The sequence below is a fragment of the Mus musculus genome, chromosome 11 (assembly GCF_000001635.26).
Source record: "Mus musculus strain C57BL/6J chromosome 11, GRCm38.p6 C57BL/6J".
NCBI classification, from domain to species: Eukaryota; Metazoa; Chordata; class Mammalia; order Rodentia; family Muridae; genus Mus; species Mus musculus.
The window spans coordinates 69,395,788-69,420,806 of record NC_000077.6 but is presented as its reverse complement, the minus strand read 5'-3'; the positions used below and the strand labels follow the sequence as shown (position 1 = coordinate 69,420,806).

The 25,019-nt window shown below is 56.6% G+C and overlaps 3 protein-coding genes and 1 long non-coding RNA gene across 16 annotated transcripts; 2 read left to right on the top strand and 2 right to left on the bottom strand.

The window, feature by feature from the left end:
* Window positions 1-3: 3 nt before the first annotated feature.
* On the bottom strand, window positions 4-5,294 carry Gm51903. Of its 2 annotated transcripts, none has more exons than XR_003949708.1 (2): window positions 5,023-5,294; window positions 4-1,818 (listed from the first exon to the last, which is right to left on the bottom strand). It is a non-coding gene; the product is annotated as a predicted gene, 51903 (long non-coding RNA). The 2 variants fall into 2 exon arrangements; XR_003949709.1 differs by lacking the exon at window positions 5,023-5,294 and adding an exon at window positions 2,314-2,616.
* Kdm6b (KDM1 lysine (K)-specific demethylase 6B) lies at window positions 440-22,299 on the top strand. 12 transcript variants are annotated; one of them, XM_030245817.1, is made up of 24 exons: window positions 440-586; window positions 7,134-7,274; window positions 12,026-12,143; window positions 12,406-12,549; window positions 12,640-12,781; window positions 12,968-13,066; window positions 13,163-13,382; window positions 13,479-13,571; window positions 13,662-13,823; window positions 13,907-14,110; window positions 14,198-14,548; window positions 14,634-16,801; window positions 16,891-17,017; window positions 17,124-17,229; window positions 18,526-18,731; window positions 18,823-18,890; window positions 18,977-19,048; window positions 19,144-19,292; window positions 19,430-19,544; window positions 19,627-19,814; window positions 19,959-20,100; window positions 20,485-20,611; window positions 20,697-20,867; window positions 20,958-22,265. In XM_030245817.1, exons 5-24 carry the CDS (start codon window positions 12,645-12,647, stop codon window positions 20,979-20,981), a joined length of 4,929 nt encoding a protein of 1,642 aa, XP_030101677.1. In that variant the 5' UTR covers window positions 440-586; window positions 7,134-7,274; window positions 12,026-12,143; window positions 12,406-12,549; window positions 12,640-12,644; the 3' UTR covers window positions 20,982-22,265. The 12 variants fall into 12 exon arrangements, with proteins under 12 accessions (XP_030101677.1, XP_030101678.1, XP_030101676.1 ...); XM_030245818.1 differs by lacking the exon at window positions 440-586 and adding an exon at window positions 2,667-2,735; XM_030245816.1 differs by lacking the exon at window positions 440-586 and adding an exon at window positions 4,458-4,790.
* A 273-nt stretch (window positions 22,300-22,572) lies between these two features.
* Window positions 22,573-24,291, top strand: Tmem88 (transmembrane protein 88). Its single transcript, NM_025915.4, has 2 exons — window positions 22,573-22,791; window positions 22,926-24,291. The coding sequence occupies exons 1-2, from the start codon at window positions 22,582-22,584 to the stop codon at window positions 23,193-23,195; spliced, it is 480 nt and encodes a 159-aa protein (NP_080191.3). The 5' UTR covers window positions 22,573-22,581; the 3' UTR covers window positions 23,196-24,291.
* On the bottom strand, window positions 24,136-25,016 carry Naa38 (N(alpha)-acetyltransferase 38, NatC auxiliary subunit). The gene is made up of 3 exons (NM_030083.2): window positions 24,835-25,016; window positions 24,447-24,630; window positions 24,136-24,287 (listed from the first exon to the last, which is right to left on the bottom strand). The coding sequence occupies exons 1-3, from the start codon at window positions 24,913-24,915 to the stop codon at window positions 24,175-24,177; spliced, it is 378 nt and encodes a 125-aa protein (NP_084359.1). The 5' UTR covers window positions 24,916-25,016; the 3' UTR covers window positions 24,136-24,174.
* Between the last annotated feature and the right edge of the window lie 3 nt (window positions 25,017-25,019).

The following is a 25,019-nucleotide window of genomic DNA, read 5'->3' as shown; positions in this document are numbered from 1 at the left end:
CCCAAGTCTCTCAATGATGGTGTTTTAATGTGTGTTGGGGGTGGAGGAAACCTGGAGGAGGGAGGGAAGCTGGGACTTAAGGAAAGGAGCTGCTACAACCAGAACTGAGAAGAGAAAGGTGGCCTATAAGAGGAGGCGTGGTCTTGAACTACTTGCCCACCAGGCCTAAAAGAAGGTGTGACCAAGTCTCCTGGAAAGGATTTGAGCAGGCGGGGTGGGGCTTGCTTTGGAAGGGCGCGCGATGCAAATAGAATAAAAGACTTGTCAGGTAAGGGTCCGTGATGGGCTCTATACACTGCACAGTAACGAAGCCTTGCAATCCTTACTGGGGATTCTTATCTGAGACTACAGCTGAGGGGAGCGGACCGAAGGCAGGGCGGAGCCGGAGAGAGGGACTTCAGCGCGAGGGGCGGGACCACGAGTCGGGGGCGGGGTTGAGGAAGGGGGGTGGGGGCGGGTGTTTGTGTTGGAAAATCAAACTGCGCCACGGGGTGGAGCGGCCCCCCCAACTCCTGCCTGGGAGGGGGGGCCGCTCGACCCCCGAGAGGCCTTGAAGATCCTGAATACCTGGGACCCCCAGAACCAGGTAATGGGAAGCCGCAGGGACTTTTGGAAAGAGGGAGACCATCTCCTTGCAAGGGGGAGGGGCGGGACGTCAGACTCTCTGGAGAGGTCGGGCAAGGCATTTGAGTCTTGGGAAAAGCAATGTCAGAGTCGGGGCGCAGGACATCTAAGTTCCCCAAAAGGGAACAAGGCAAAGGTAGTGGAAAACCCGTGGTCTTGGCTCTAAAGGTCAAAAGGGCCTAAAAGTAATCCCAGTCCCGCTTGGGATGGTGAATTGACACTAGGGCGGGGCTCAGCGGTCCTGAGGAAGGAGACTATAGGACAGTTTGCAGATAGGGCTATGGCTAGGCGCTGGCTCACTGAGATCAGAAGCGATCAGGCAAAGTGAACTTCCAGTTACAGGGCCACTCAAAGGTTCCCTCCAGCTCTTTTCTCCGGGGAGATGTGTATGTATTCTCAACTTTCACCATCCCTCCAGGAGCGGTAGCTTTTCCATCTCACAGCACTCCACCGCACCGTCTGCTCTCGGCCTCGCCTGGTTCGTTCCTCTAGTTGCCGGTGCCCTCCTCCTCACTTTTCCGTCTTCAGTTCCCTAGCCTTCACTGGGCTCTGGCCCTTTCTCCATGCTGAACCTTTCCCACGTAGCCACGAGATGGCGAAGATGAGACGCCCACCAGAGCCGAGGGCCATGCGGGTTGGGGGGGGGGGGCTATCTATAGCTGTGACACGCACCTTTGAGAAAGGTGCGCTGAGGTTCACCTTTGATTCCCTGTCATCTGTCTGGCACCCGCCCCCGGCCCAGGAAATTGTAAGCATATGGGTAAAGTGCAGAAGCTAGGGACAGGGCGAGAGACTATGCTTTTTCCGGCCTAGAATAAACAGTGGTGAAGTGGCATTTGGGTTGAGTTGGTCACTAAACTGCAGATTCGTTTCTGGCTTGTGGCCTGTGACTGTGTCTTGGAGGCTGGAGTGTGGGGAAGGTCGAAGGCAGAACACCTAGTTCCTGGCGATGAGAACTCCGAGAGAAAAGAAGTAATTAATTGAGGTGCGATAGGAACGGACCCAGTGGTTGCTCAGAGTAAGGCTGGTCGAACCTCCGTCGCTTGCCAGGGTTGTTTTCTCAGTTGCCAGAGTAACAGGCTGGGGAACGTCCACCGCCAGATTCCCAAACTCACTCTCTCCAGTCCAATCGGCTTTAGCGGACGTCGACTACGTCAGGGTCCTAGTGACCAATGGGAAGCTGTCATAGAGAGCCTGAAAGAGGGAGAGGGAGGAGGTGGAAGGGGGGGTGGTGGCGGTGGCTACCCAGGATCCGCACGTGCACTCCCACACGCTCCACTCCCTGTACAACCCCTTCCACTGCACGAGCCCAGACAGTCTCTTGCGCCTGCGCGGCGAGTCGTGTGTGTGTCTCTCCCTCCCTCCCCCCCCTTTGCCTCAGGTCGTCAGTCTGTGTTTGCAAACTAGTCCAGGGTTGTGTTTCTCAACCCCTGCGGGCCCAGACGTCTGGGTGGGTTTGCGCTCTTTAGCCGGGTGTCGACTGTTAATGTCAGCCTCTCGAGGGAAGGCCCGCTACCTGTGTTCCCCACCGCCACCCCCAGCTGGCGCCCCAAGCTCCCAGGTGGGCTGGGCGGAGCTGTGGTTTCCGGCCCCCTAGGCTCAGCCGCGGCTTTCCCGAGCTCCGGCAAAGGGTGTTTCCACAAAAGAAAGGGAGTGGGTACAAGCACCCCTTCCCGAGGCTTAACCCACCCAGGCCTAGCTGCAGTTAGTGACAGGGCAGGACACTGTGAGAAGCCCCTTGTGGTCCCGGTGACTTTCTAGGCCAGAGGGTCATTACGCCTATTTTCTTTTTTTCTTGTAAATTCCTGCTTTTGATAGGCAAACCAGACCTTCCTCTTCCCTTCCTTAACATTTCCTCCTCGCACGCTCTGGCGTTCTTTACACCTCCCTTGGCTCCTTTCGGGCTGTCCCCGTCTCCACTCGTCCTTTTCTGCTTCTCCAGAGGGTTATATAACTCTTCCTCTCCGCGTGTCCTGATTTCAACTCCACAGACTCCGCCCTGGAACGGCGCGGGAGGGGCGGGAGAGTTGGGGACCCAGACAGATTCCGGCTGGCGGCCAGCTGGGGCACAAGGGATCCTGCAGATAGCAGACGGAGTCCCGCGGGACTTGGTTGGTGCCCCGTCCCTTAGTCTCCCGCCCCTAACCCGGGATCAAGCCCAGAAGAAAGAAGGCACAGTATTTCCGAGGGGCGTGTCGGGACAGTCAGAAATGTGGGTTGGGAGGTCAAGGCTGGAGGCTGAGAGGAGGAGGCAGGCGAATGACCGGATTCCCTAGGATTGGTTCTGCTGGGGTTAACAGAGATAAAAGCAGGACGCCTGGGTTCCCTCCTTCGTCTCCTTTTTGGGTTCCCAGAATTCCTAAAGCTATTTTCTCAGGAAATTTAGCCAGCTAGCAGCTTCTTCGCCCTGGTAGGAGTCAAAGGTCTGTGTTCGAGGTGGCCTGGGATGATGTCACCAGTGCACGTGCCCCGGGACGGTTGCCAGGCAATGCGATCTCCTCCCCTTTCCATTCCCTCCCACCTCTGCCCAGAGTCCCGTTCCAGTCCCGTGCCATCTCTTTCTCCTTTCCTTTCCCTTGGCATTAGCATCCTGCAGGTGGGAAACCCTGGCCTGGAGTTTCGTGAAGGGGGAGGGGCGCGGGTGTGGTGTGGCCTGAAAGACTTTGCCCCTTTGCTGGCTTGAGAGAATTCTGGGTCTTCCCCCCCCTTCTTTTTCCTAGATTGCCATGGAAAAACTTCCTCTCCAGTCCCCACTACCACTACCACCCCCCGTACTCCCTCCCGCGCGCCCTTGGAAGTGTCTCCTGAAGTCTTTTTAGTTTCCCACCTGCTGCATGGCCCAGTGTCAGGTTGCCCCTTTCCCAGCTTGAGCTGAAGTGGGTGTAGTTGCAAGACAGCTGCCCCTAAGAGAGGAGCTGTATGTGGGTATACACACCAGCCCATCCCTGCGACTCCCGTCACCTCCTCTTACCAAACTGAGGAGAAAGAGTTAGGCTGAAAAGTCAAGGTCTTTATCTGTGTAGGTAGGTGGATCAGCTTCTGGTATTGCCCACTTTTGAGAGAGAAGTCCAGTGATAGTTATGGCTGCCCTCTGTTAAATCTTGGAGTTGGTGATGGTATTACAGAGTCTCCTTTCTTGTGCCTAAGAATGTGGATTGTCGGCTCAAACCTGGATTCTAACCCCAGCTCTGCCACTAAATGGGACTCGGGAAAAGTCACAACCTTGCAGAACCTCCTATCTGCAATCTGGGACATTTAAATATCAATACCTACCTTCTAGCTGATGGGAGGGGGCAGTGAAATAATTTATGCAAAGCATTTAGCACAGTGGTTGGTATAAAATTAATACCGAATGAGTATCAGAAAATACATATTATTAAATGTTGTTAGTTATTATAGTGGGTGGACCTGTTTCTAAAGTAGCCCTCACAGGGGATTGGTTAAAGAGTGGAGAATTCTGCTACCTGGAGTGTGTGTTGTGTGTGTGTGTGTGTGTGGGGGGGGGGTGTCAGGGATTAGCATCGACTACTTTATGTACCTTATTTGATGTGGGCTTTAGCCAGATTTGTATTGCTTTCTTTAGGTTTATTTTTCCCCTCCTTAAAAAAAAATAGCTAAGACTATATTCCTTTGGCTGTTAAAATAATTACGTTGTAGCTTGTGATTTTCAAGCGATACTCTGGTTCCCTCCCATGTTGCTCTCTGGAGCCTTTCATTTTGCAAAGGGACTCCACAGTTTCCCTAGCGGGGACATGGCTAGGCTAAAGGGGTGTGTAAAAGGTTGGGGTGGGTGGGTGGGTGGAGAGAGACTAGTGGGGGGAGGCTGGGGGAGCGGGTAGTTAAAGGAAGAGACCGGAAGGGAGGAGGAGGGAGCCTGCTGGTGGGGAGGGAGGGGAGGAGGAGGAGGTGGAGGAGGAGGAGGAGGACGAGGAGGAGGAGGAGGGAGGGAGGGGGTTGGGGAGAGCCTGCTACAGTTCTTTGTTTGACTCCGGGACTCAGGGACGGGGAGGAGGAGGGAGGGAGGCAGAGGCTGCAAGCGCCGGGGCAGGCCCAGGAGGCAGAGGAGGGACCGTCTCCCCCGCCCCCCAGCCCCCACTCCCCCCCCTGCTGCTTCCCCCTCCCTACCCGGACTCTGGGGGCACCGCCGGGGGACAGACACCCAGCAGGTAACCCTGGCCTGGCTCTCCCTCCCCCTGTCTGATTTTCTTCCACACCCTCCCGGACGACCCCTTTCCGTCTCCCCGATTTCCCGGGCCTTGCCTTTCCCCCCCAGCCCTCCTTGTTCCATTTCTGCGAGTTGGGCTTGTCGCCTGCTGGCTCCGCCACCCTCCGTCTCGTGCAGCCTGACTCCCTTCCCCCCACCCCACAGTGTGTGCTCCCCTGTTCTGCCCGAGGCACCTTTTGGGGTTCTGTCTCAATGTTTCTTAGGCTGGCTTCTTCCGACCAGTCTCATGGGGCTCTGAGGAAGGAGGGAGTCCTTATTCTTTAATGGCTCCCCCCAGTCTCCCTTGCCCCATTCTCCTCGTAGCAGTCTCTAGGGGTGAGAGAAAACCGGAATTTGGGGCCTGATGGAGAGGCAGGGGGGCTGTGTGTTGCTGGAGACAGGGACAGTGAGTGTGTGAGGAGGGGGTGGGGATTTGTTAGAGACCAGGCTGCCTCTCTGATGTCCCTTTAAATGGCCCTTACATATCTGGGGGTTAGGGGGTGGGGTGGTGGCAAGCTGCCTGCCTGGGGGGCAGGGCCCTTGGTTTGTCCACACCGTCAGGGGTGGAAATGATTTAAAGGGACAGCCTTGGTGTGGCCACTGCCACCCTGTGCTGGCAGGAGGGGGAGCTGGCAGGCTATGTCTACAGAGGCTTGGCTGGTGAGCAGGGCATTTGAGGCTGTCTGGGACTGGGCCTCAGGTCTCCAGTCCAGTTACTGTGGCTGGAAAAGTGCAAGAAGGGGTTGACAGCCTGCCCTGAGGGTGCTCAGTCTAGGCTTTCTTCAGAACCCCATGGGTGAGCCCTTTGACTCCATGACCAAGAATCTGTGAGTCTGAACTACAGAACCTGTGGGCCAGAACCAGGTGGGGGCCACTGGCAGATCCGCAGGTCAGTAGGGTGACCTGGGTACTTTAGAGCTGGCCCCTTCAGCTTCCCCTTTTGTTGTTTGGTTCTTTGCACAAGAAGGCCCCAGCCCCTCCTCCTCATGCACATGCCCCCCCACCCCCACCCCAGCTGTTGGGCAGATGAATTACAGCCTCCTGCTTGGGGCCAAGGCTGGTAAGGGATTAAAGTTCTGAGGTTGGCCCTTTAAATGGCTGTTGGCCCTCCCCCACTCTGGTGTCCAGACACCCATCACATACCCTTCTGACCCCCTTGGTCTGGCCTGCAACCCTCCCCCCCTCTATAGGCTAGCCTACCCCGTAGCCACAAATTCTATCAACTGCTGGGTAAGCACCTTAGTCCTGAATTTGCTTCCCTGTCCAGAAGGGTCCAGCCTCTAGCATCTTTTCTCCAGAAGGTCCTAGCCAATCCAGTTTTCTCAGCTCGCTGCTGACCACTGTTCCTTAAGGGCCTTGCTTAGGTCAGAAATAACACTTCCCTGGGGGCAGTGTCATCAGCAGGCACAAAAGCTTGCAGTGCATTGCATCATGGAGGCCAGAGGCCTAAGTCTCTGGGGCAGGGGGAAAGATGGGGGCTGGAAGGCCAGGAAATGGAGAGGCCAGGTAGAGAGCCCGTGTGTCTGGGTCCTGGAGAAAACACTGGTCCCCAAGGAGTGAGTCTGAGGTGAGGGTTGACTGAGGCCTAACTCCTGCTATCAACACCTGAGTCTTGGCCCTAGACTTGTAGTAATATACCTAGCTCTTTGTATCTAAGGATTAGGAGGGAAGAGAGTGGGCCCCTGTCACCTCCTTGGGCCACATGGAGGAAGGAGGTGATGGGGAAACAGGATATGGTTTTGGAGGTGACATGGAGGGAGCCTGCTGCAGAGGCTACTTCCTAGCTCAGGCCCAGTCACAGCTCTTGCGGAGGAAGAAGGCTCCTCCCTGTTGGGCCCGTTCATCTTGTCTGACCACCTGTGCCGCTTGCCAGAACCTGCCTACACCAGCCTAAGGGAACTGGAAGGGTCAGAGTCCAAAAGGTGGTGTTGACTATCTGGTGTCTTGTTAGGGTTGGAGGTAGCAGAACTGAAGGCCTAGGGTCCACATGCCCTGGGGGCAGGAACTAAGGTTGCTTGACAGTAGATGTCCCCTGTAGCTGGGCCTGAGCCAGAATATCAGTCTAGTCAGAAAAGGGCGACGTGGGTTGGTACTGAGGTGCCACCCTATGCTTCCTTACTACCTGAACCAGGCTGCTTCCTAAAGGAAAGGTTGGAAGATGGCTTTTTTCCAGGTTGCCATGGAAACCGAATCTCCCATCTCATCTGACCTCTAGAGCCTGGTTTCTCAATGAGGGGGACCAGGAAGGAAGGGAACTCCTCTATCTTGGGAGATCCCATCTCTAACTGAAATTGTTTTCTTTTAGGTTCCCCCAGGCACCATGTCAGCCTCATAGCAGGACCCACCCCACGACTTCTGCTGTAGCCCATAGGACCCACCCCACTTCTGCTGTAACCCACTGCTGGAGTGCTTGTTCCATGAGACAGTCCACTTCCAACTCCATCTGGTAAGCTTGGCTGCTGTCACCTCCGTCCCCCACGTCCAACTCTTCACCGCATGTTTGGAAATCTTTGCTCTGATCTGGTTCATGCTCACTCATCAGAATGGTCCAGCCCAACTCTGAACCTCCCCCCAACATGTGCTGCTTGAATGGTTCAGCCCTCCACGTTGATGGAGCCCCCTCTATCGCCTGTGAATGGTTTATCCCTGTACTTCACTTGCCTCTCTACCACCTGAAAACCTCTCAGCCCCCACCCCAGTGCTGCCACTAACTCATTTGCAGACTGAAGAAAGCTAGCCAGGGCTTGCCAGCTGAATGTAGTTGTGAGATAGCCCAGAGGAATTTCTTGTGAAGGGGAAGGCATTTCCCCCCATTCGTGGAAAGGGTGCTTAGGAATTGATGTGAGGAGATGTTACAAGCCACTGCCCTGAGCTAGCCCATGTTACGGCCTCCTGCGTATCGCCTCTGAGTGCTCCTCGGCCCATTCTCTCTGTGGTGCACAGTATCACCGTAGATTTGCTTTGTGCACTTAACTCAGAACACCTGCTTTTCCTCAGACCTGCTGCTACTGGCAGCTCTCTTCCCGAGGCCCGCTTCATCTCCCTAGTAGAAGGGAATTTTCCCTAAGCCAGAAACCAAAGTTCTCGGATTCCTCATTGCTTTTCCCCATTGCTCACTGGGTTTCTTGAGTAGGGCTATTTTTTCCTATCTGTCCTGTTTAGCGTGACAGTTCGCACATTGAGGTGCCTTTGTAGATTTGTGTTGAATGAATGTTTTAAGGGAATGTCATGCTTCACTGCCAAGAAACCTACGGCTTCTGAGATCTGCTGCCTCCTACCCACACCTACCCTGGAGGATGAGACACTTGGGATAGTAACAGAGGAAGGCTGGTCTAGGAGGTAGCAGGCAAGGGTAAAACTGAGGGAGAACAGGCCAGAAGTAGTGTGGAAAATGTAGCCCACGTGTCCGCTCATTTCAGAATGATCTTGGTTGAGTTGTCGAGCCTTCCCCAGCCTGTTTCCTCGTTCCCAAAATAGGGTAATCAAGGCCCTCCTCTGCCAGGTTTTTGGGGAAGAGTTAAAAGGTCAATGTAAAAGGTGTTTTTTTTTTTTTTGTTTGTTTGTTTTTTGTTTTTTTAAACACAGTGCCTACCATTTGGTAAATGATAAGCACTTTGCATCATGATAACTGCAGGAAGCTGTGAGGGTTCAAGTGAGGATGTGGAGGAATGGGGCTGAACCTGACTGAAGGCAGACAGAGTCCCAAATAATCGACTAAGCAGGACCACTGACCCAGTAAGTCAGGATCCAGGGGGGTAAGGAGAATCCCTCAAGCCTGGCTCCGACGTTCCCCTGGCTTTGAGAACGTGGAAGAAAGCACAGAAAGGCATGTGCACAGACAGACACACGTGATCGCCACAGTGCTGCAGAGGCAGACCCAGACAAAAGACTGAGACAGGAGCCAACCAGACACACAGACAAGAGACAGCCTAGCAGAGTCATGTAGACAGGGATAATGACAGGAACGCGCCAGACACAGGCACAGAGGGAGACAAGATGAGCAGATATGCAGGTGCAAACAGACACCAAGACCCACACACAGTCGACCCTGTTAGACTGATTGGTGAACACAACGCCCAGTCAGAGGCAGACACAAACACCCGCAGTGACACATAGCGGGCCAGCGCGCCGGGGCAAGCACTGTCACTTCTCGATGGGGGCGGGGAGGGGCCGGCGGCGGGGGAAGGCTAGGGAAGGGAATCCCGGGCGGGCGGCCTGCCCGGGTGGCTGAGTCACTGCGGAGCCCCAGCCCGCGGCCCTCCCTCTCCCACCGGCTCTCCCAGGTGAGAAGCGAGCCGGCAACTTAGTAGCTTTCCGCCATGCAGAAAGAAGACTGTGAAGGAATGGGACCCGCGGGGGTCGGTCCTGGATCCGCCCCACCTTCGAGCCGGTGCGTGCTGGCTTAAATGCATGTTCAGGAAAAATCGTTCTGCGGGGTCTGGTGTCTTTGGTCGTCCAGTGTCTGCTTGCGGGTCGCAGGCCTCGTGCCAAGCGTCCCTCTTATACCCCGCGTTCCGTGAGCTGCGCGGAGGGGCTCTTCTGACCCAAGCCCAGAGAGAGTTAAGTGGGTGTGATTGATGGAGTAGTTCTCTCCTGGGACTAAGGGAGGTGTGTGTGTGTGGGGGGGTCGGTTAAAGTCCTAGAGTCCAGATCCCGGATGCGGGAGGCGGAGCTTGGCTTTACCGGGAGTGCCCGGATGGAGAGGGCGTGGTTTCGACTCAAGTGGAATTAACCCTTTCTGGGCGGCCGGCTTTTGGGGGCTGTAGGTCGGGTTGGGAAGGCTGGATTGTCAGCCTCAGAAGTGTGTCGGCCATCCAGCCTGGCCCTGGACGTGTGCGTCTGCCTCCCGTCTGTCTTCGAGGAGTCTGTGGGTGTCTGTCTTTGTGCTTGTCCCTGGTTGTCCCCTCCCCTTGGTTAGTATGAGCACTGGGAGTCGGGGAGGGCCATTCCTGCCTCAAAGCGAGAGTGGAGGTGAGAGTGGACGGCGAGGCAGCCGACGGCGGCGGCGACTGAGGAACAGGTGTGAGTGCGGCGGCGGGGCTGCCCAGCGCGGGGTGGGGCCGTGAGGGAGACCGAGGGGAAATTCCGCGGGACCCGTGGTGAGCAGTATGTGGGTTGAGGAGTTGTGTCTGCCTCTGACTGTGTGTCTGTGTGAGTTGAGGGAGGCGGGGGCTGAGTCAGTGGGAACGGGGGATGGTTTTCGTTGTGACTCACTCCCCCCCCACCCCAAGCCTGATTCAGACCCTGAGAAAGGCTTTGTTCGTGGGGCGGATGGGAAGTCAGGCGCCTGTGTCCCTGGTGGGGGACACCGATTCGTGGTAGTTGGCGAGATCGTGCTTAGGGTACAGGAAGTTTTGTTCTGGAGCGCTCTGTAGTCCATGGTGTCGTCGTGGGAGGTTGTGGATAAAGGCTGAAGATCAAGACGGCTGGAGGGACGGAACTCTCTAGTTTAGGGAAAGCTGAGTCAGTTCCCCGTGGGAAAGGGGAAGTGTCATCATCGCAGAAGGGGAAGCTGCATTTCCTGGTAACTAGCAGAGTTCTGGGCACCGCTTCCTTAGCCGGGATCTGCTTCTTTGACATCTGGTACCCCGAGCTGCCGTTTGTCTATGACTGGTTTCTCTACCCCCGCAGGGCTTGATTGGGGCACTCAGGTTGGGTTGCACTTGACCACAGTTTAGCGTTGTACGCGTCCCAGGGATTGGTAACTGACAGACTGCAACCTAAAGAGAGTTCTGACCGGAGCTCCGCGTGAACGAGTAGTCCGCGGAACGCAAGGTCCTCCCGGGGACCGGACCGGAGCAGCCTGCAGGATCTGTCGGGTCCAAGCACATTTCACGTACAGATGACCTTGCCCCCAGCGGGAGGAAAGACAGTTTTCGCCAGAAACCCTTCTGCCTTTGTGGGCTGGCTGGAAATTTCCTCCCGGTGCAGACTTCTCGGCCAAGGCGAACTTTCCAGCCGCCCCCAACCCCTCGCCGCGCGCTCGCTCTCCCCCGGCTTCCTGCCCGGCGCTTTCTCCAGCTGGAGCGCTAGCCCCGCCCCCGCGGCTTTGTACTCGACACTAGCCTCTCGCCGGTCTTTGTACTCTAGACTCTCAATGGACCGATCCCGGGAGCAGAGTAGGCTCCCTACCTGCCGGGACCTGGGGTATGCGCAGGGAAGCAGCTTCTGGGCTCTAAGATTTGAGAAGGCAAAGCTAGGATTAAAGGGAACGTGACTAGGAAAGGGGAGTACTGTGCCTGTTGTGGGTTCAGCTTCGACGGGAAAGGAGTAAAGGGGAGGGGGGTGGCGTGAAGGAGGAAGTGAAACGGGTTCTGTGTTCTTTAAGGGAGTAGGCGGTGAGAGTGGGACAGGGGTGATGTCACTGCCTGTTGGGCCCCGCCCTCCTCTCCCTCCCGAAGGACCCCCCCCCCCTTACACACACCGCTTCCGCTGCGCAAGTAGCCACGTCACGGGCAACCCCCGAAATCCCCCCTCCCTTGGGGGGGGTGGGGGCCACGTGGGCCGTGGGGAACCGCGTGGCCCCGGCAGGGAAAGGGCACAGAGGATACAGGAGCCACGCGAGAGGGGCCGCCACTCCACGGTGCGCAGCTTCCCAGAAGTTAGAGGGCTGGGGGAACTGGCTGAGGGGGTCGACCGATACTGAAGACTCAGAGCCGGGGAAAGTGGAGGAGCTGGAGGAACTTGGTATGAGACTGGGGACTTGACCATGATATAGGACGGGGTCAGGCGCTGGAGGTGGAGCATTCTGATAGAGGCGCGGGAGGGCCTGGGTGCTGGATTTGCTGATTGCGAGATTTCTACCGGGGTGATCGAGTGGAGAGTCAATCGCTGAGTGATGTGAAGTAAGGAGAGCTAGTGATGCCTTTGTCTGCGTTTCGCCTTGGTCTGCTGTCCGTCCTTGGGGTGGATAGGCAGAGGACAACTTGAACAGTCTGGCGGGGACCATTGCCAGTTCGGTGGATGTGTGAGGCTTGCCCTCAGGTCGGCTCGTGAATGGTTTCCTCACTCTCAGTCTTAGCTTGCTGTTACTGCCCTGAGGGCTACCAGTTTCTGATCAGAGATGTGGACCCTAGGTGGGAACCTTGGGGTCACATCGGGGTCACCCTAGGGTGAGCTTGTCTGACCGGCCCTGCCGCCCCTCCTCCTGAGGCCGCTCAGTGCCCGGCTAACCTTACTCCTATTGGTTCCTGCTAGGCTGTTACTGAGGCGGAGACAAGGGTGATGATTGGCTTTCTGTGGATAGAGAAGTCTTGTGATTGGCTAAATTTCTGAAGCTCTTGAAGCTGTGAGAGGACGCTCCCACGGAGGCTGGGTAAGCAGGCGCGCGGTAGGTCGCCCTAGTGGCCCAGGATTGGGAGCCTGTCAAACAGTGCAGTGGCTGGGTTGTTAACCGTCGCTGACTCCCCGCTATTTGTGCCATATTCCTATTACCCACTTGCGCGATTCTAGGGGCTCTTGATGCTGATGTCTGTCCTGGCGCCTTGCCCTCAGTCTTCCTGCACTGACAGTTCAGATCAGCCTTTGGGCCCTCGCTGTGTTGGCAACTTCAGTACACTCTTTTCTTCTCTCTGTAGAATTGGTTGCAGAAGGCCAGAGACTGTCACCTGGAAACAGTGGGCACTATTGTTAAGGGCAGTTGGAGCTGGACCATCGTGCCAGAGAGCTGGGGCAGGGGGCCGTGCCCCATCTCCAGGGCTCCTGGGGCCACTGCTGACCTGGTAAGGGAAAGATTGGAACAGGTTTGGCTGAAAACATGGCTGAAGGTTTTTGCTTCCCTGTTAGAGCATGATCTCTTGTCGCTGATTTAGGCTGGATGCATCGGGCAGTGGACCCTCCAGGGGCCCGCTCTGCACGGGAAGCCTTTGCCCTTGGGGGCTTGAGCTGTGCTGGGGCTTGGAGCTCCTGCCCACCCCATCCTCCTCCCCGAAGCTCATGGCTGCCCGGAGGCAGGTGAGAATGTGGCTTTATCTCCAGGCATTTCTCTCCCAGTCTTCTCTGTCCATTGCTGTCATTTTCCACGAGTTTCTGTTCTGTTGTGGGTCCAGATGCCAGTCTCATCTGCTCTTCCCTCTGACTACTCCATTCTAGGGGGAAGCGTGATTCTGGCAGTACCTAACAGAGCCTTTCTCTTTACAGATGCTCTGCCAGCGTTGGGCAGCCCCCACTCTCAGCTCCTTTACCCCCATCTCATGGCAGTAGCTCCGGGCACCCTAACAAACCCTATTATGCTCCTGGGTAAGTGGGGGATTCCAAAGTTCTAGGATTGGAGGGAAATTGGGGCCTTAAAGGTTTCCCCAAGCCTGATGATCCCCAATTCCTTCCACTCTGTAGGACACCCACCCCAAGACCCCTTCACGGGAAGTTGGAATCCCTACATGGCTGTGTCCAGGCATTGCTCCGGGAGCCAGCGCAGCCAGGGTTGTGGGAACAGCTTGGACAGTTGTATGAATCAGAGCACGACAGTGAGGAAGCCGTATGCTGCTACCATAGGGCCCTTCGCTATGGAGGAAGCTTCGCCGAGCTGGGACCCCGGATTGGCCGCTTGCAGCAGGTGGGACGAGGCAGGACATTAGGTGGCTAAGTTGTGCCTTCTAGCACAATGTCCCCAATTAATCTTCCTCTGCCCTTTGCCCTTTGCCCCTCCCAGGCCCAGCTCTGGAACTTTCATGCCGGTTCCTGTCAGCACAGAGCCAAGGTCCTGCCTCCCCTGGAGCAAGTCTGGAATTTGCTGCACCTTGAGGTGAGTGAGGCTGAGTAAGTGACTGAGAGAAGGGGGTCACATGCAGCTGGCTATGCTCATGCCACCATGGCTCTCTCTTTTTTTTTTTAGCACAAACGGAACTATGGGGCTAAGCGAGGGGGCCCTCCAGTGAAGAGATCTGCTGAACCCCCCGTGGTCCAGCCTATGCCTCCTGCAGCCCTCTCAGGCCCCTCAGGAGAGGAGGGCCTTAGCCCTGGAGGCAAGCGCAGGAGAGGCTGCAGCTCTGAACAGGTAGGGAGGTTGTACATGGGTCAGCAGGCAGAGTGGATGCCCTGGGGCAAGGAGTAGGATTTTCACTTTCTCTTCTCTTCTAGGCTGGCCTTCCCCCAGGTCTGCCACTCCCTCCACCACCCCCACCCCCACCGCCTCCACCACCACCACCACCCCCTCCACCACCACCGCTGCCTGGCCTGGCTATTAGCCCCCCATTTCAGCTGACTAAGCCAGGGCTGTGGAATACCCTGCATGGAGATGCTTGGGGCCCCGAGCGCAAGGGTTCAGCGCCGCCAGAGCGCCAGGTGAGCCCCTTGTCAGTACCTGTTACCTTTTCCCCTTGTGAATTCTGTCTTTCCCTTGCTCACTGTAACCTCGATCATCTCCCTTAGGAGCAGCGGCACTCGATGCCTCATTCATATCCATACCCAGCTCCCGCCTACTCCGCTCATCCGCCCAGCCATCGGCTGGTCCCCAACACACCCCTTGGTCCAGGTCCCCGACCCCCAGGAGCAGAGAGCCATGGCTGCCTGCCTGCCACCCGTCCCCCCGGAAGTGACCTTAGAGAGAGCAGAGTTCAGAGGTCGCGGATGGACTCCAGCGTTTCACCAGCAGCATCTACCGCCTGCGTGCCTTACGCCCCTTCCCGGCCCCCTGGCCTCCCCGGCACCAGCAGCAGCAGCAGCAGCAGCAGTAGCAGTAACAACACTGGTCTTCGGGGTGTGGAGCCAAGCCCAGGCATTGTATGTTATGACATTGGGCTGAAGGTGGGTGACATTGTCTGAGGGGCCACAATAGCACACTGACCTCCCCTTTCTCCACTTGCAGCCTGGCGCTGACCATTACCAAAACCCTGCGCTGGAGATATCCCCTCACCAGGCCCGCCTGGGTCCCTCCGCACACAGCAGTCGGAAACCATTTTTGACGGCCCCTGCTGCCACGCCCCACTTATCCCTACCCCCTGGGACCCCATCATCCCCTCCACCCCCATGTCCTCGCCTCTTGCGCCCTCCACCGCCCCCTGCTTGGATGAAGGGCTCAGCCTGCCGTGCAGCCCGAGAGGATGGAGAGATCTTAGGGGAGCTCTTCTTTGGTGCTGAGGGACCTCCCCGTCCTCCTCCCCCACCCCTTCCCCACCGTGATGGCTTCTTGGGGCCTCCAAACCCCCGCTTTTCTGTGGGCACTCAGGATTCGCATAACCCTCCCATTCCCCCAACCACCACCAGCAGCAGCAGCAGCAGCAACAGCCACAGCAGTAGTCCTACTGGGCCGGTGCCCTTTCCACCACCCTCCTATCTGGCCAGAAGTATAGACCCCCTCCCCAGGCCATCCAGCCCAACCTTGAGCCCCCAGGACCCACCTCTTCCACCACTGACTCTTGCCCTGCCTCCAGCCCCTCCCTCCTCCTGCCACCAAAATACCTCAGGAAGCTTCAGGCGCTCGGAGAGCCCCCGGCCCAGGGTCTCCTTCCCAAAGACCCCCGAGGTGGGGCAGGGGCCACCCCCAGGCCCTGTGAGTAAAGCCCCCCAGCCTGTGCCACCTGGGGTTGGAGAGCTGCCTGCCCGAGGCCCGAGGCTCTTTGATTTCCCACCCACTCCGCTGGAGGACCAGTTTGAAGAGCCAGCCGAATTCAAGATCCTACCTGATGGGCTGGCAAACATCATGAAGATGCTGGATGAATCCATTCGGAAGGAGGAGGAGCAGCAGCAGCAGCAGGAGGCAGGCGTGGCTCCCCCACCCCCACTCAAAGAGCCCTTTGCATCTCTACAGCCTCCATTTCCCAGTGACACAGCCCCAGCCACCACCACTGCTGCCCCCACCACCGCCACCACCACCACAACCACCACCACCACCACCACCCAAGAAGAGGAGAAGAAGCCACCACCAGCCCTACCACCACCACCGCCTCTAGCCAAGTTTCCTCCACCTCCCCAGCCACAGCCCCCACCACCTCCACCAGCCAGCCCAGCCAGCCTGCTCAAATCGTTGGCCTCTGTTCTTGAGGGACAAAAGTACTGTTACCGGGGGACTGGAGCAGCCGTCTCAACCAGGCCCGGGTCCGTGCCCGCCACTCAGTATTCCCCTAGTCCTGCATCAGGTGCTACCGCCCCACCACCCACTTCAGTGGCCCCTAGTGCCCAGGGCTCCCCCAAGCCCTCGGTTTCCTCGTCATCTCAGTTCTCTACCTCAGGCGGGCCTTGGGCCCGGGAGCACAGGGCGGGTGAAGAGCCAGCACCAGGCCCCGTGACCCCTGCCCAGTTGCCCCCACCTCTGCCGCTGCCCCCTGCTCGTTCTGAGTCTGAGGTGCTAGAAGAAATCAGTCGGGCTTGTGAGACCCTTGTAGAGCGGGTGGGCCGGAGTGCCATCAACCCAGTGGACACGGCAGACCCAGTGGACAGTGGGACTGAGCCACAGCCGCCGCCTGCGCAGGCCAAGGAGGAGAGTGGGGGGGTGGCGGTAGCAGCAGCAGGTCCAGGTAGTGGCAAGCGTCGTCAAAAGGAGCATCGGCGGCACAGGCGGGCCTGTAGGGACAGTGTGGGTCGACGACCCCGCGAGGGGAGGGCCAAGGCCAAGGCCAAGGCTCCCAAAGAAAAAAGCCGAAGGGTGCTGGGGAACCTCGACTTGCAGAGTGAGGAGATCCAGGGCCGGGAGAAGGCCCGGCCCGATGTCGGTGGGGTTTCCAAAGTCAAGACACCCACAGCTCCAGCACCCCCGCCTGCTCCTGCACCCGCTGCTCAGCCAACACCCCCATCAGCTCCTGTCCCTGGGAAGAAGACTCGTGAGGAGGCTCCGGGGCCTCCAGGTGTGAGCCGGGCAGATATGCTGAAGCTCCGGTCACTTAGTGAGGGGCCTCCCAAGGAGCTGAAGATCAGGCTCATCAAGGTGGAAAGTGGGGACAAGGAGACCTTTATCGCCTCTGAGGTGGAAGAGCGGCGGCTGCGCATGGCAGACCTCACCATCAGCCACTGTGCCGCCGATGTCATGCGTGCCAGCAAGTGAGTTCGGAGGCTGCCGCACTTGTCCTGGGGCTAGGCTTGTGCTCGTTACCCCATGTTCCTGACCTCATTCTATGGTCTTCTCACAGGAATGCCAAGGTGAAAGGGAAATTCCGAGAGTCCTACCTGTCCCCTGCCCAGTCTGTGAAACCCAAGATCAACACTGAGGAGAAGCTGCCCCGGGAAAAACTCAACCCCCCTACCCCCAGCATCTATGTACGTATGCTGTCTGTCCACAGAGCCACCCTTTCCAGAAGGGTTGAATTGGGGTGCTTAGAGCCTGGGAAATGGCTCTGACCCCATTGTCTCCTGGTTGTCTCAGTTGGAGAGCAAACGAGATGCCTTCTCGCCGGTCCTGCTACAGTTCTGTACAGACCCCCGGAACCCCATCACCGTCATCAGGGGCCTGGCTGGTTCACTTCGGCTCAGTGAGTTTGGGGAGAAAGTATGTACAAGGCTGTAAGGATTGTAGTTTGCGGGACCCTTCGAGAACCACCTCCATGCTTAGAGAATTTCCACAGTGAAGGAGCTCACTCTGTCACGCAGGCCATGTTTGAGGGGTGCTAAGTGGTGTGTCAACCAGCCTTGAGGTGTTCTCTCATCTGTCATTTCTGTCCTCAGCAGTGGACACATGGGAAATAGACCTCAGGAGGGGTTAGATTCACTCTTCTAACATACTTTTTTTTTTGATTTTTCGAGACAGAGTTTCTCTGTATAGTCTTGGCTGTCCTGGAACTCACTCTGTAGACCAGGCTGGCCTTGAACTCAGAAATCTGCCTGTCTCTGCCTCCCAAGTGCTGGGATTAAAGGCATGTGCCACCACCGCCCGGCTCTTCTAACTTTCTTAGTGAATAAGAATGAAAAGACTGGGGCTGGTGAGATGGCTCAGCAGTGAAGAGCACCGACTGCTCTTCCGGAGGTCATGAGTTCAAATCCTACAACCACATGGTAGCTCACAACCGTCCATAATGAGAAACAAATAATAAGGAACCTATGGGCCGGAGCAAGAGGGAGAAGGGGAAGAGGGGGAAAAAAGAGTAACAAAATAAGTTAAAAAGAAGAAAGAAAGAAAGAAAGAAAGAAAAAGAAAGAAAAGAAAAGAGTGGCCAGGTAGGGCTGGCACACACCATTAATCCCAGCAGTGAGGCAGAGGCAGGTAGATCTTTGTGAGTTTGAGGCCAGCCTGGTGAGTTCCAGAACAGCCAGGGGTATACAGAGAAACCCTGTCTGGTCTGTAAAAAACAACAAAACAAACAAAAGAGAATTAGAATGAATTATAGACTACTTCTCATCCATGGTTAGTTTTTTTTTTTTCCTTTTTTTAATGCAAAATTTTAAGCAGTATAAAACCAGAGGAAACAATGAAGAAACATAAAAATCAATTCCGTGTCCTTTATACCTGGACATTCTCTCCTCCCAGGGAGTCATTTGGGAGGTACTCGAAGCTCGACTAAATCTTTCACTTGAGCCATTCATTGGTTTTCTAGCATGTGGGCATATGAATGCCTAAGAATTCTAGGCGAGAGACCTGAGGCATGAAGTAGTTGCAGAAAGGGGCTGAGAAGGAGGCAGCCTCGTCAGCTTCCTAGGATTGTGATTCGTGCCCATTCCTTGGTGCTGAATTCTGCCAAATCTCTGTCCACGTCGTCAGAGCCCTGGCCTGGAAGGAAAGGGGTGAGCTGAGCCTCTGACCTGACTGACATCTTGTTTGGCACTCCTTTCAGACTTAGGCCTTTTCTCCACCAAGACTCTGGTGGAGGCGAGCGGTGAACATACGGTGGAGGTCCGTACCCAAGTACAGCAGCCCTCAGACGAGAACTGGGACCTGACAGGTACCAGACAAATCTGGCCCTGTGAGAGCTCCCGTTCCCACACCACCATCGCTAAATACGCACAGTACCAGGCCTCGTCCTTCCAGGAGTCACTGCAGGTGAGGATCAGGCACAAGAGGGAGTAAGGGTGCTGGGCTTACTGGGTCAGGGCTTCAGGAAGTCACTGACCCACGTACCTGTGTGACCAAGCAGGAGGAGAGGGAGAGTGAGGATGAGGAATCCGAGGAACCAGACAGCACTACAGGAACCTCTCCCAGGTGAAGTACAAGTTTGTCCCTCCCTGCTTCTCTCTCTCTCCTCCCTTGGCTCGCCATCAACCTGTCTGTGATTTTTGCCCCAGCAGCAGTGCACCGGACCCCAAGAACCATCACATCATCAAGTTTGGCACTAACATCGACCTGTCTGATGCCAAGAGGTCAGTGAGGCTAGACCAGTGAAACTGGGATGCAACCCTGCTAGGTACTGGTCTGGGACACCCTCTTAATTTCGTCGGCATTCCTGTGTCCACAGGTGGAAGCCACAGCTACAGGAGCTGCTGAAACTGCCCGCCTTCATGCGGGTAACATCCACAGGCAACATGCTCAGCCACGTGGGCCACACCATCCTGGGCATGAACACCGTGCAGCTATACATGAAGGTCCCTGGCAGCCGAACGCCAGGTGTGCTTTCCACTGCGCATGCGTACTGTGCTGGCTGCGCGCACTCTTAGGCCTTAGCCAATGAGGGCAAAGGGCGTGGTTGTCGCTCCTTGCTCGCCTGCATCAGACCTTCTGTGACGTTCTATCTCCCTCTGCAGGCCACCAAGAGAATAACAATTTCTGCTCAGTCAACATCAACATTGGCCCTGGGGACTGCGAGTGGTTCGCGGTACATGAGCACTATTGGGAGACCATCAGCGCCTTCTGCGACCGGTGCGCATCACCCCTTGCAAGTCACCCTATCACCTCGGGTCCTTGGGTTTCCCACCTGACCCTGTGACTGCCCTCTCCACAGGCATGGTGTGGACTACTTGACTGGTTCCTGGTGGCCAATCTTGGATGACCTCTATGCGTCCAATATTCCTGTTTACCGCTTCGTGCAGCGCCCTGGAGACCTTGTGTGGATTAATGCAGGGACTGTACATTGGGTGCAGGCTACCGGCTGGTGCAACAACATTGCCTGGAACGTGGGGCCCCTCACCGGTAAGAGGCTGGGGTCGGGTCATCATGGGGTACGTATGAGGAGCGAACCCTGGAGGGGAAAACTGGGTCTGGAGAATCAGAGTCTGAGGGAAGAAGGGGCCGGGGGCTGGTTGAGACCCCTGCATGACTTCCTCTGGCCTACAGCCTATCAGTACCAGCTGGCCCTGGAGCGATATGAGTGGAACGAGGTGAAGAACGTCAAGTCCATTGTGCCCATGATTCATGTGTCCTGGAACGTCGCTCGAACGGTCAAGATCAGCGATCCTGACTTGTTCAAGATGATCAAGTGAGACCCCTGTTTGGTTACCAGCCCGTCCCACCTGGCTTGTTCCCCACCCTTGTTCTTCCTGGCTCCCCATTCTTCCCCTGCGTCTGCAGCATGTCCTTAAGACCTTAAGTGTCACTGTGCTGGGGACATGACAGAAGCCCTGCTCTCATCTCATAGCCGTTGTTTCCTGTGGTCCAAACACACACACAAAACCTTGAAATGTCAAGTGTGACATATTCAAGACGGGAAATGCAACTCAGAAACGAAAAGAAAGGGAGGGTTGCCCAGGGAAGTCCGTGGGGCTAGGGTCTCTGGAGCTCCACCCCTGCCCATCTGCCATCCTCCAGCCTTGGCACCCCGCTGGAGCCTTGTCTCAACACCCACCCTTTGGGTCTTGCTCAGGTTCTGCCTCCTGCAGTCAATGAAGCACTGTCAGGTACAGCGGGAGAGCCTGGTGCGGGCAGGGAAGAAGATCGCTTACCAAGGCCGTGTCAAAGACGAGCCTGCCTACTACTGCAACGAATGCGACGTAAGTGTGCAAGCTCTTCCCCCTGCCTGGAAGAGACCTAACAGTAGTAGTGACTTCTTAGTGACAGCCGCTTTCTCCTGGCCAGGTGGAGGTGTTCAACATCCTGTTCGTTACAAGTGAGAATGGCAGCCGAAACACGTACCTGGTGCACTGCGAGGGCTGTGCGCGCCGTCGCAGCGCGGGCCTACAGGGCGTGGTGGTGCTAGAGCAGTACCGCACGGAGGAGCTGGCGCAGGCCTACGATGCCTTCACACTGGTGAGAGCGAGCGCCTGGGCTCCAGAGGGGGCGCGGGAGCGGCCGGTCCCCATCCGCCCACCACTGAAGCTGCCCACTTTCTCCCCGCAGGCTCCCGCCAGCACGTCTCGATGAGGCCGGACGCCCCGCTCGCCCGCCCACGCTGGGCGCGGCGGGGCCACCAGCACACGCCTGGGCTGGACCTAGGTCCCGCCTCTGGCCGGGAAGGGGGTCGGGCCCAGCCCTTCCACCCTATTGGCAGCTCCCCTCACTTAATTTATTAAGAAAAAAAAAATGTTTTTTTTTTAACAAATACGAGGAAAAAAAAAGGAAAAAAAATGGGAGACGGGGAGGGGGCTGGCAGCCTCTCGCCCACCAGCGCCTCCCCTCACCGACTTTGGCCTTTCTAGCAACAGACACAAGGACCAGGCTCCGGCGGCGGCGGGGGTCACATACGGGTTCCCTCAAGCCTGCCCGCCGCGCGCCCGCCCGCCGCCCGCCGGCGCAGACGTTCGCGGCTCGTTGTGTACATAGACGTTCGGCAGCCGAGGTTTTTAATGAGATTCTCTCTATGGGCTTTACCCCTACCCCTGGACCTCCTTTTTTTTTTTTTTTTTTTTTTTTTTTTTACTTCCAATGCTAGCTGTGATCCCTGTATATGTCTCTTGTTTATTCACTTGGTTATGATTCGTATTTTTGTTCTTTTTGTTTTTTGGTTTTTAATTTATAACAGTCCCACTCACCTCTATTTATTCATTTTTTTTTTCTCTTTTTTTGGGAAAACCCGACCTCTTACATCCCCAAGCCATCCCTCCTGCCTCTTTGGGAGGCCCACTCCTGGGCCTTCCCTGCGCCCCAGTATGTCCGGGCTTGGCCCGTCTGTCTCCGCCCGCCCGCGGCTCCAGCCGGGCTCTCATGGTGCTCAAACCTGCTCCCCTCCCCTACGTCCTGCACTTTCTTGGACCAGTACCCCCACTCCCGACCCAACCCCGACCCCACCTGAGGGTGAGCGACTCCTGTACTGTAGGGGAAGAAGTGGGAACTGAAATGGTATTTTGTAAAAAAAATAAATAAATAAAATAAAAAGTTTTAAAGAACTATGAGGAAAAGAAACCCTGTCCTCCCCAGCCTCGGCCATTTTAAAAACATTGGACACACACACACACACACACACACACACCTTTTTTAAGGCGTGAAACATCCCAGGGCAGGGCCTCTCTGGGGCAGGGACACCCTGGGGTGATTTTCTCTGGGGCTTTATTTTCATTTTCTTAGTTCGGTTTTTTTCCCCCCCGCTGGGGCTGCGGAGGGGTGGGGGGGTTTACAGTCCCGCCCCCTCGCACTGCACTGTCTCTCTGCCCCAGGGGCAGAGGGGGGCTTCCCATTCCTACCCTATTTTCGGTGATTTTTGTGTGAGAATATTATTAAAAATAAAAGCAGGAAAAAAAAAAAAGAGACCCTTGTGTTTTGATGATGGCTGTGAAGCATATCAGTTGAAGGGTCGAGGAGCTAAGGGGAGGGCGATGCAGCCTCCGGAGGTGGGGAGCCCCTCCTCAGAGGAGCCTGTGGAATGTCCAGACCCACAGTCTGCCCCTTAGGATGGGGATGCCTAATCCCAGAGCCGCATTCCAGGATAAGGTAGTGGGGGGCGGGGTGCAGAGAGACTGCCCCGGGGGAGGGGCAGGAAAGAGGGCTATAAGGACTGCAGTCGTGTGGGGCGGGAACCAACCAGGCCATGGCGGAGGTCCCCGGAGCCCAGCGCCCCGTTCTCGCTGGCGGCCCAGAGCCTCGGGATCCCCTAGATTGCTGGGCCTGTGCAGTGCTAGTAACGGCTCAGAATCTGCTGGTGGCTGTTTTCAATCTCCTCTTGCTGGCACTGGTGCTGGGGACCATCTTGCTACCTGCTGTCATCATGTTAGGCTTCGGCTTTCTCTGCCACTCCCAGGTAAGCATACCAAGGGGTATGCGTGAGTGGTGTGTGGGCGGCGGGGGTGGGGGGGTGTCTGAGCCACTGCATCCCCACTTGGGCTGTTTCCTCCTGGGCAGAGTGGCCCATTCTGATGTCTCTTATCCGCACAGTTTCTGCGCTCTCAGGCACCCCTTTGCACCTCGCATCTGCGGGACCCAGGCTTCACAGCCCTGTTGGTCACTGGATTCCTACTGCTCGTGCCGTTGCTTGTCCTTGCCCTGGCTACCTACCGCCGCCTCTGCCTGCGCCTCCGCCTGGCCGACTGCCTCGTGCCCTACAGCCGAGCCCTCTACAGGCGCCGGCGCATCCCACAGCCGAAGCAAATCCCAGTCTCACCAGGTTCTCGGTCTGTTCCCACACCGGGAAAGGTCTGGGTCTGAGGTGCTTAGAGTCAAGAATCCTGTCGATTGCCCTCCTGGTCTCTCAAGGACTTGAAACAAGCCCAGGGGTGTACTGCCCAAGCCGGTTCCTTACCGCGGCCTGAGCCGGATCCTACCATCCCTTTGATGGAACAGCTGAATGTGGACGTAGAGCTGGCGAAAATTCCCATGTCCCAGAAACGTCATTCACATTTGATTCCTGAACGTTTGGGCTGGACCCTGCACATCTTCTTTCCCTTCCCTATTGTAAATAAGAGAGCTGGACCTTGTGCCTTCCTTTGCTGGTGCAGCTCCTCCAAAATTTACAGGACTGAGGGACAGGGCTCACACAAATAAGAGAGAAGCCATCACAAATAATAAAAAAAAATTATAAAATGAATGCACTCTGTGAATACAGGGGTGGCACATATCCAATCGCTCCTGCACTGGGCTCAGGAGTAGGAAACGAATCCTCAAGACTACAAATGGGCAAATCAGAGAGCATCTCTCAGCATCCTGCCTTTTCCTTATCGCATTAGTCCATTCTTCCTGATCAGACCCCAGAGTTGTCTGGCCCTGACCCCAAAGTCACTTCCCCATTAATAGCGCAGAGAGGGCCTTGTTTCGGCTGCCTACCCAGCTCCCCTTGGGGACCCGAGCCCGTTCTCTGACCCCAGCTTAAAGGAACTGAGTGTTGCCAGGCCGGGGTGGGAAACAATGGATCTTCCGGGGCAGGATGACACCGCTTCCCGCTAGAAACTGAAGCAGGAGCGTGGGAGGGAAGATGGAGGGGCCCACCCTAGGGCCTGCTGCCTTAAGCTCCTAACTTGAGGGAGGGTTTGGTTCTTCTAGGCATTGGGGCAGGTTGAGGAAGCTCCTGAACTCTGATGAACCTCTAAGGGTGGGGTGTGCTAGCCCTCCCCTGACATTGGACCTACACACAGACACAGGCCACTTTGGTCATAGGGTTTAATGGTCTCAAAGAGAAGTGCAATTGTGGTCAGAGATACGGGCCCCCCGACAGACTCTCCCTTTGGACTTCAATAGAAACGATGTGGTGTCCTGGTACCATGGCCAGACCCAGCACACGGGGTTCGCCCGCAGAAAATGAATCTGGAAAAAAAAAAAAAAGTCAGTATCAGAACAGCAGGCAAACATCCGTCTCGCCCCCAGAAAATAAGGGGGTGCAGTAAGGCCTGCAAGAGGAAATGCCTTGCAGTGAATTTCCGCCGCATTCCCGAGGAGGTAGGTGTGTATTCCCTGGACACTGACCAGAAGGCTTGAGGAACTCTTGCGCAGAGCCCAGGATGACATTACAGTCGCGATCAGTGCACAGGAAGCAGCCGACTAGTGTCCTTCCATCTGTCATACGGATACGCATGGTCTTGTTGAGCAATGCCTCTAGTTGCTGCCGTGCACGCGTGGCCGGCGAGTCCTCCTGTTCCCCATCAGAGTCCTGCTAGGGCAGGACAAGCACTCAGACACCTAGGATCGGCAGCACGCCCAAGGAACCACAGTTCCCAGCTGCCCTCGCGGCGCTGCCAGAAGCCCGTGGGCTGCTGGGAATTGTAGTTCTCCTTTCCAACCTCGCCACCCCCTTTCCCCTCCCCGCCCGGTGTCGCTCCCCGACTGCTCGTCCAGAAACCAAGCCCACGCTAACCCCGGCGCTGGAGCTGCTCTGACGCCGACTGCAACAGCCATTCTCCTCTCGTAGTAGCATGGTCGGCCCAGCTCCGGCCATTGGCCCTGGGACCTCTTTTGGGCCTTAAACTTCCTAAGAGCGTTTTGGGGGATCGGCGCGTCAGATCTCGCGAGTGCTCCCAAGCGCTTTCGTGAGATCACAAT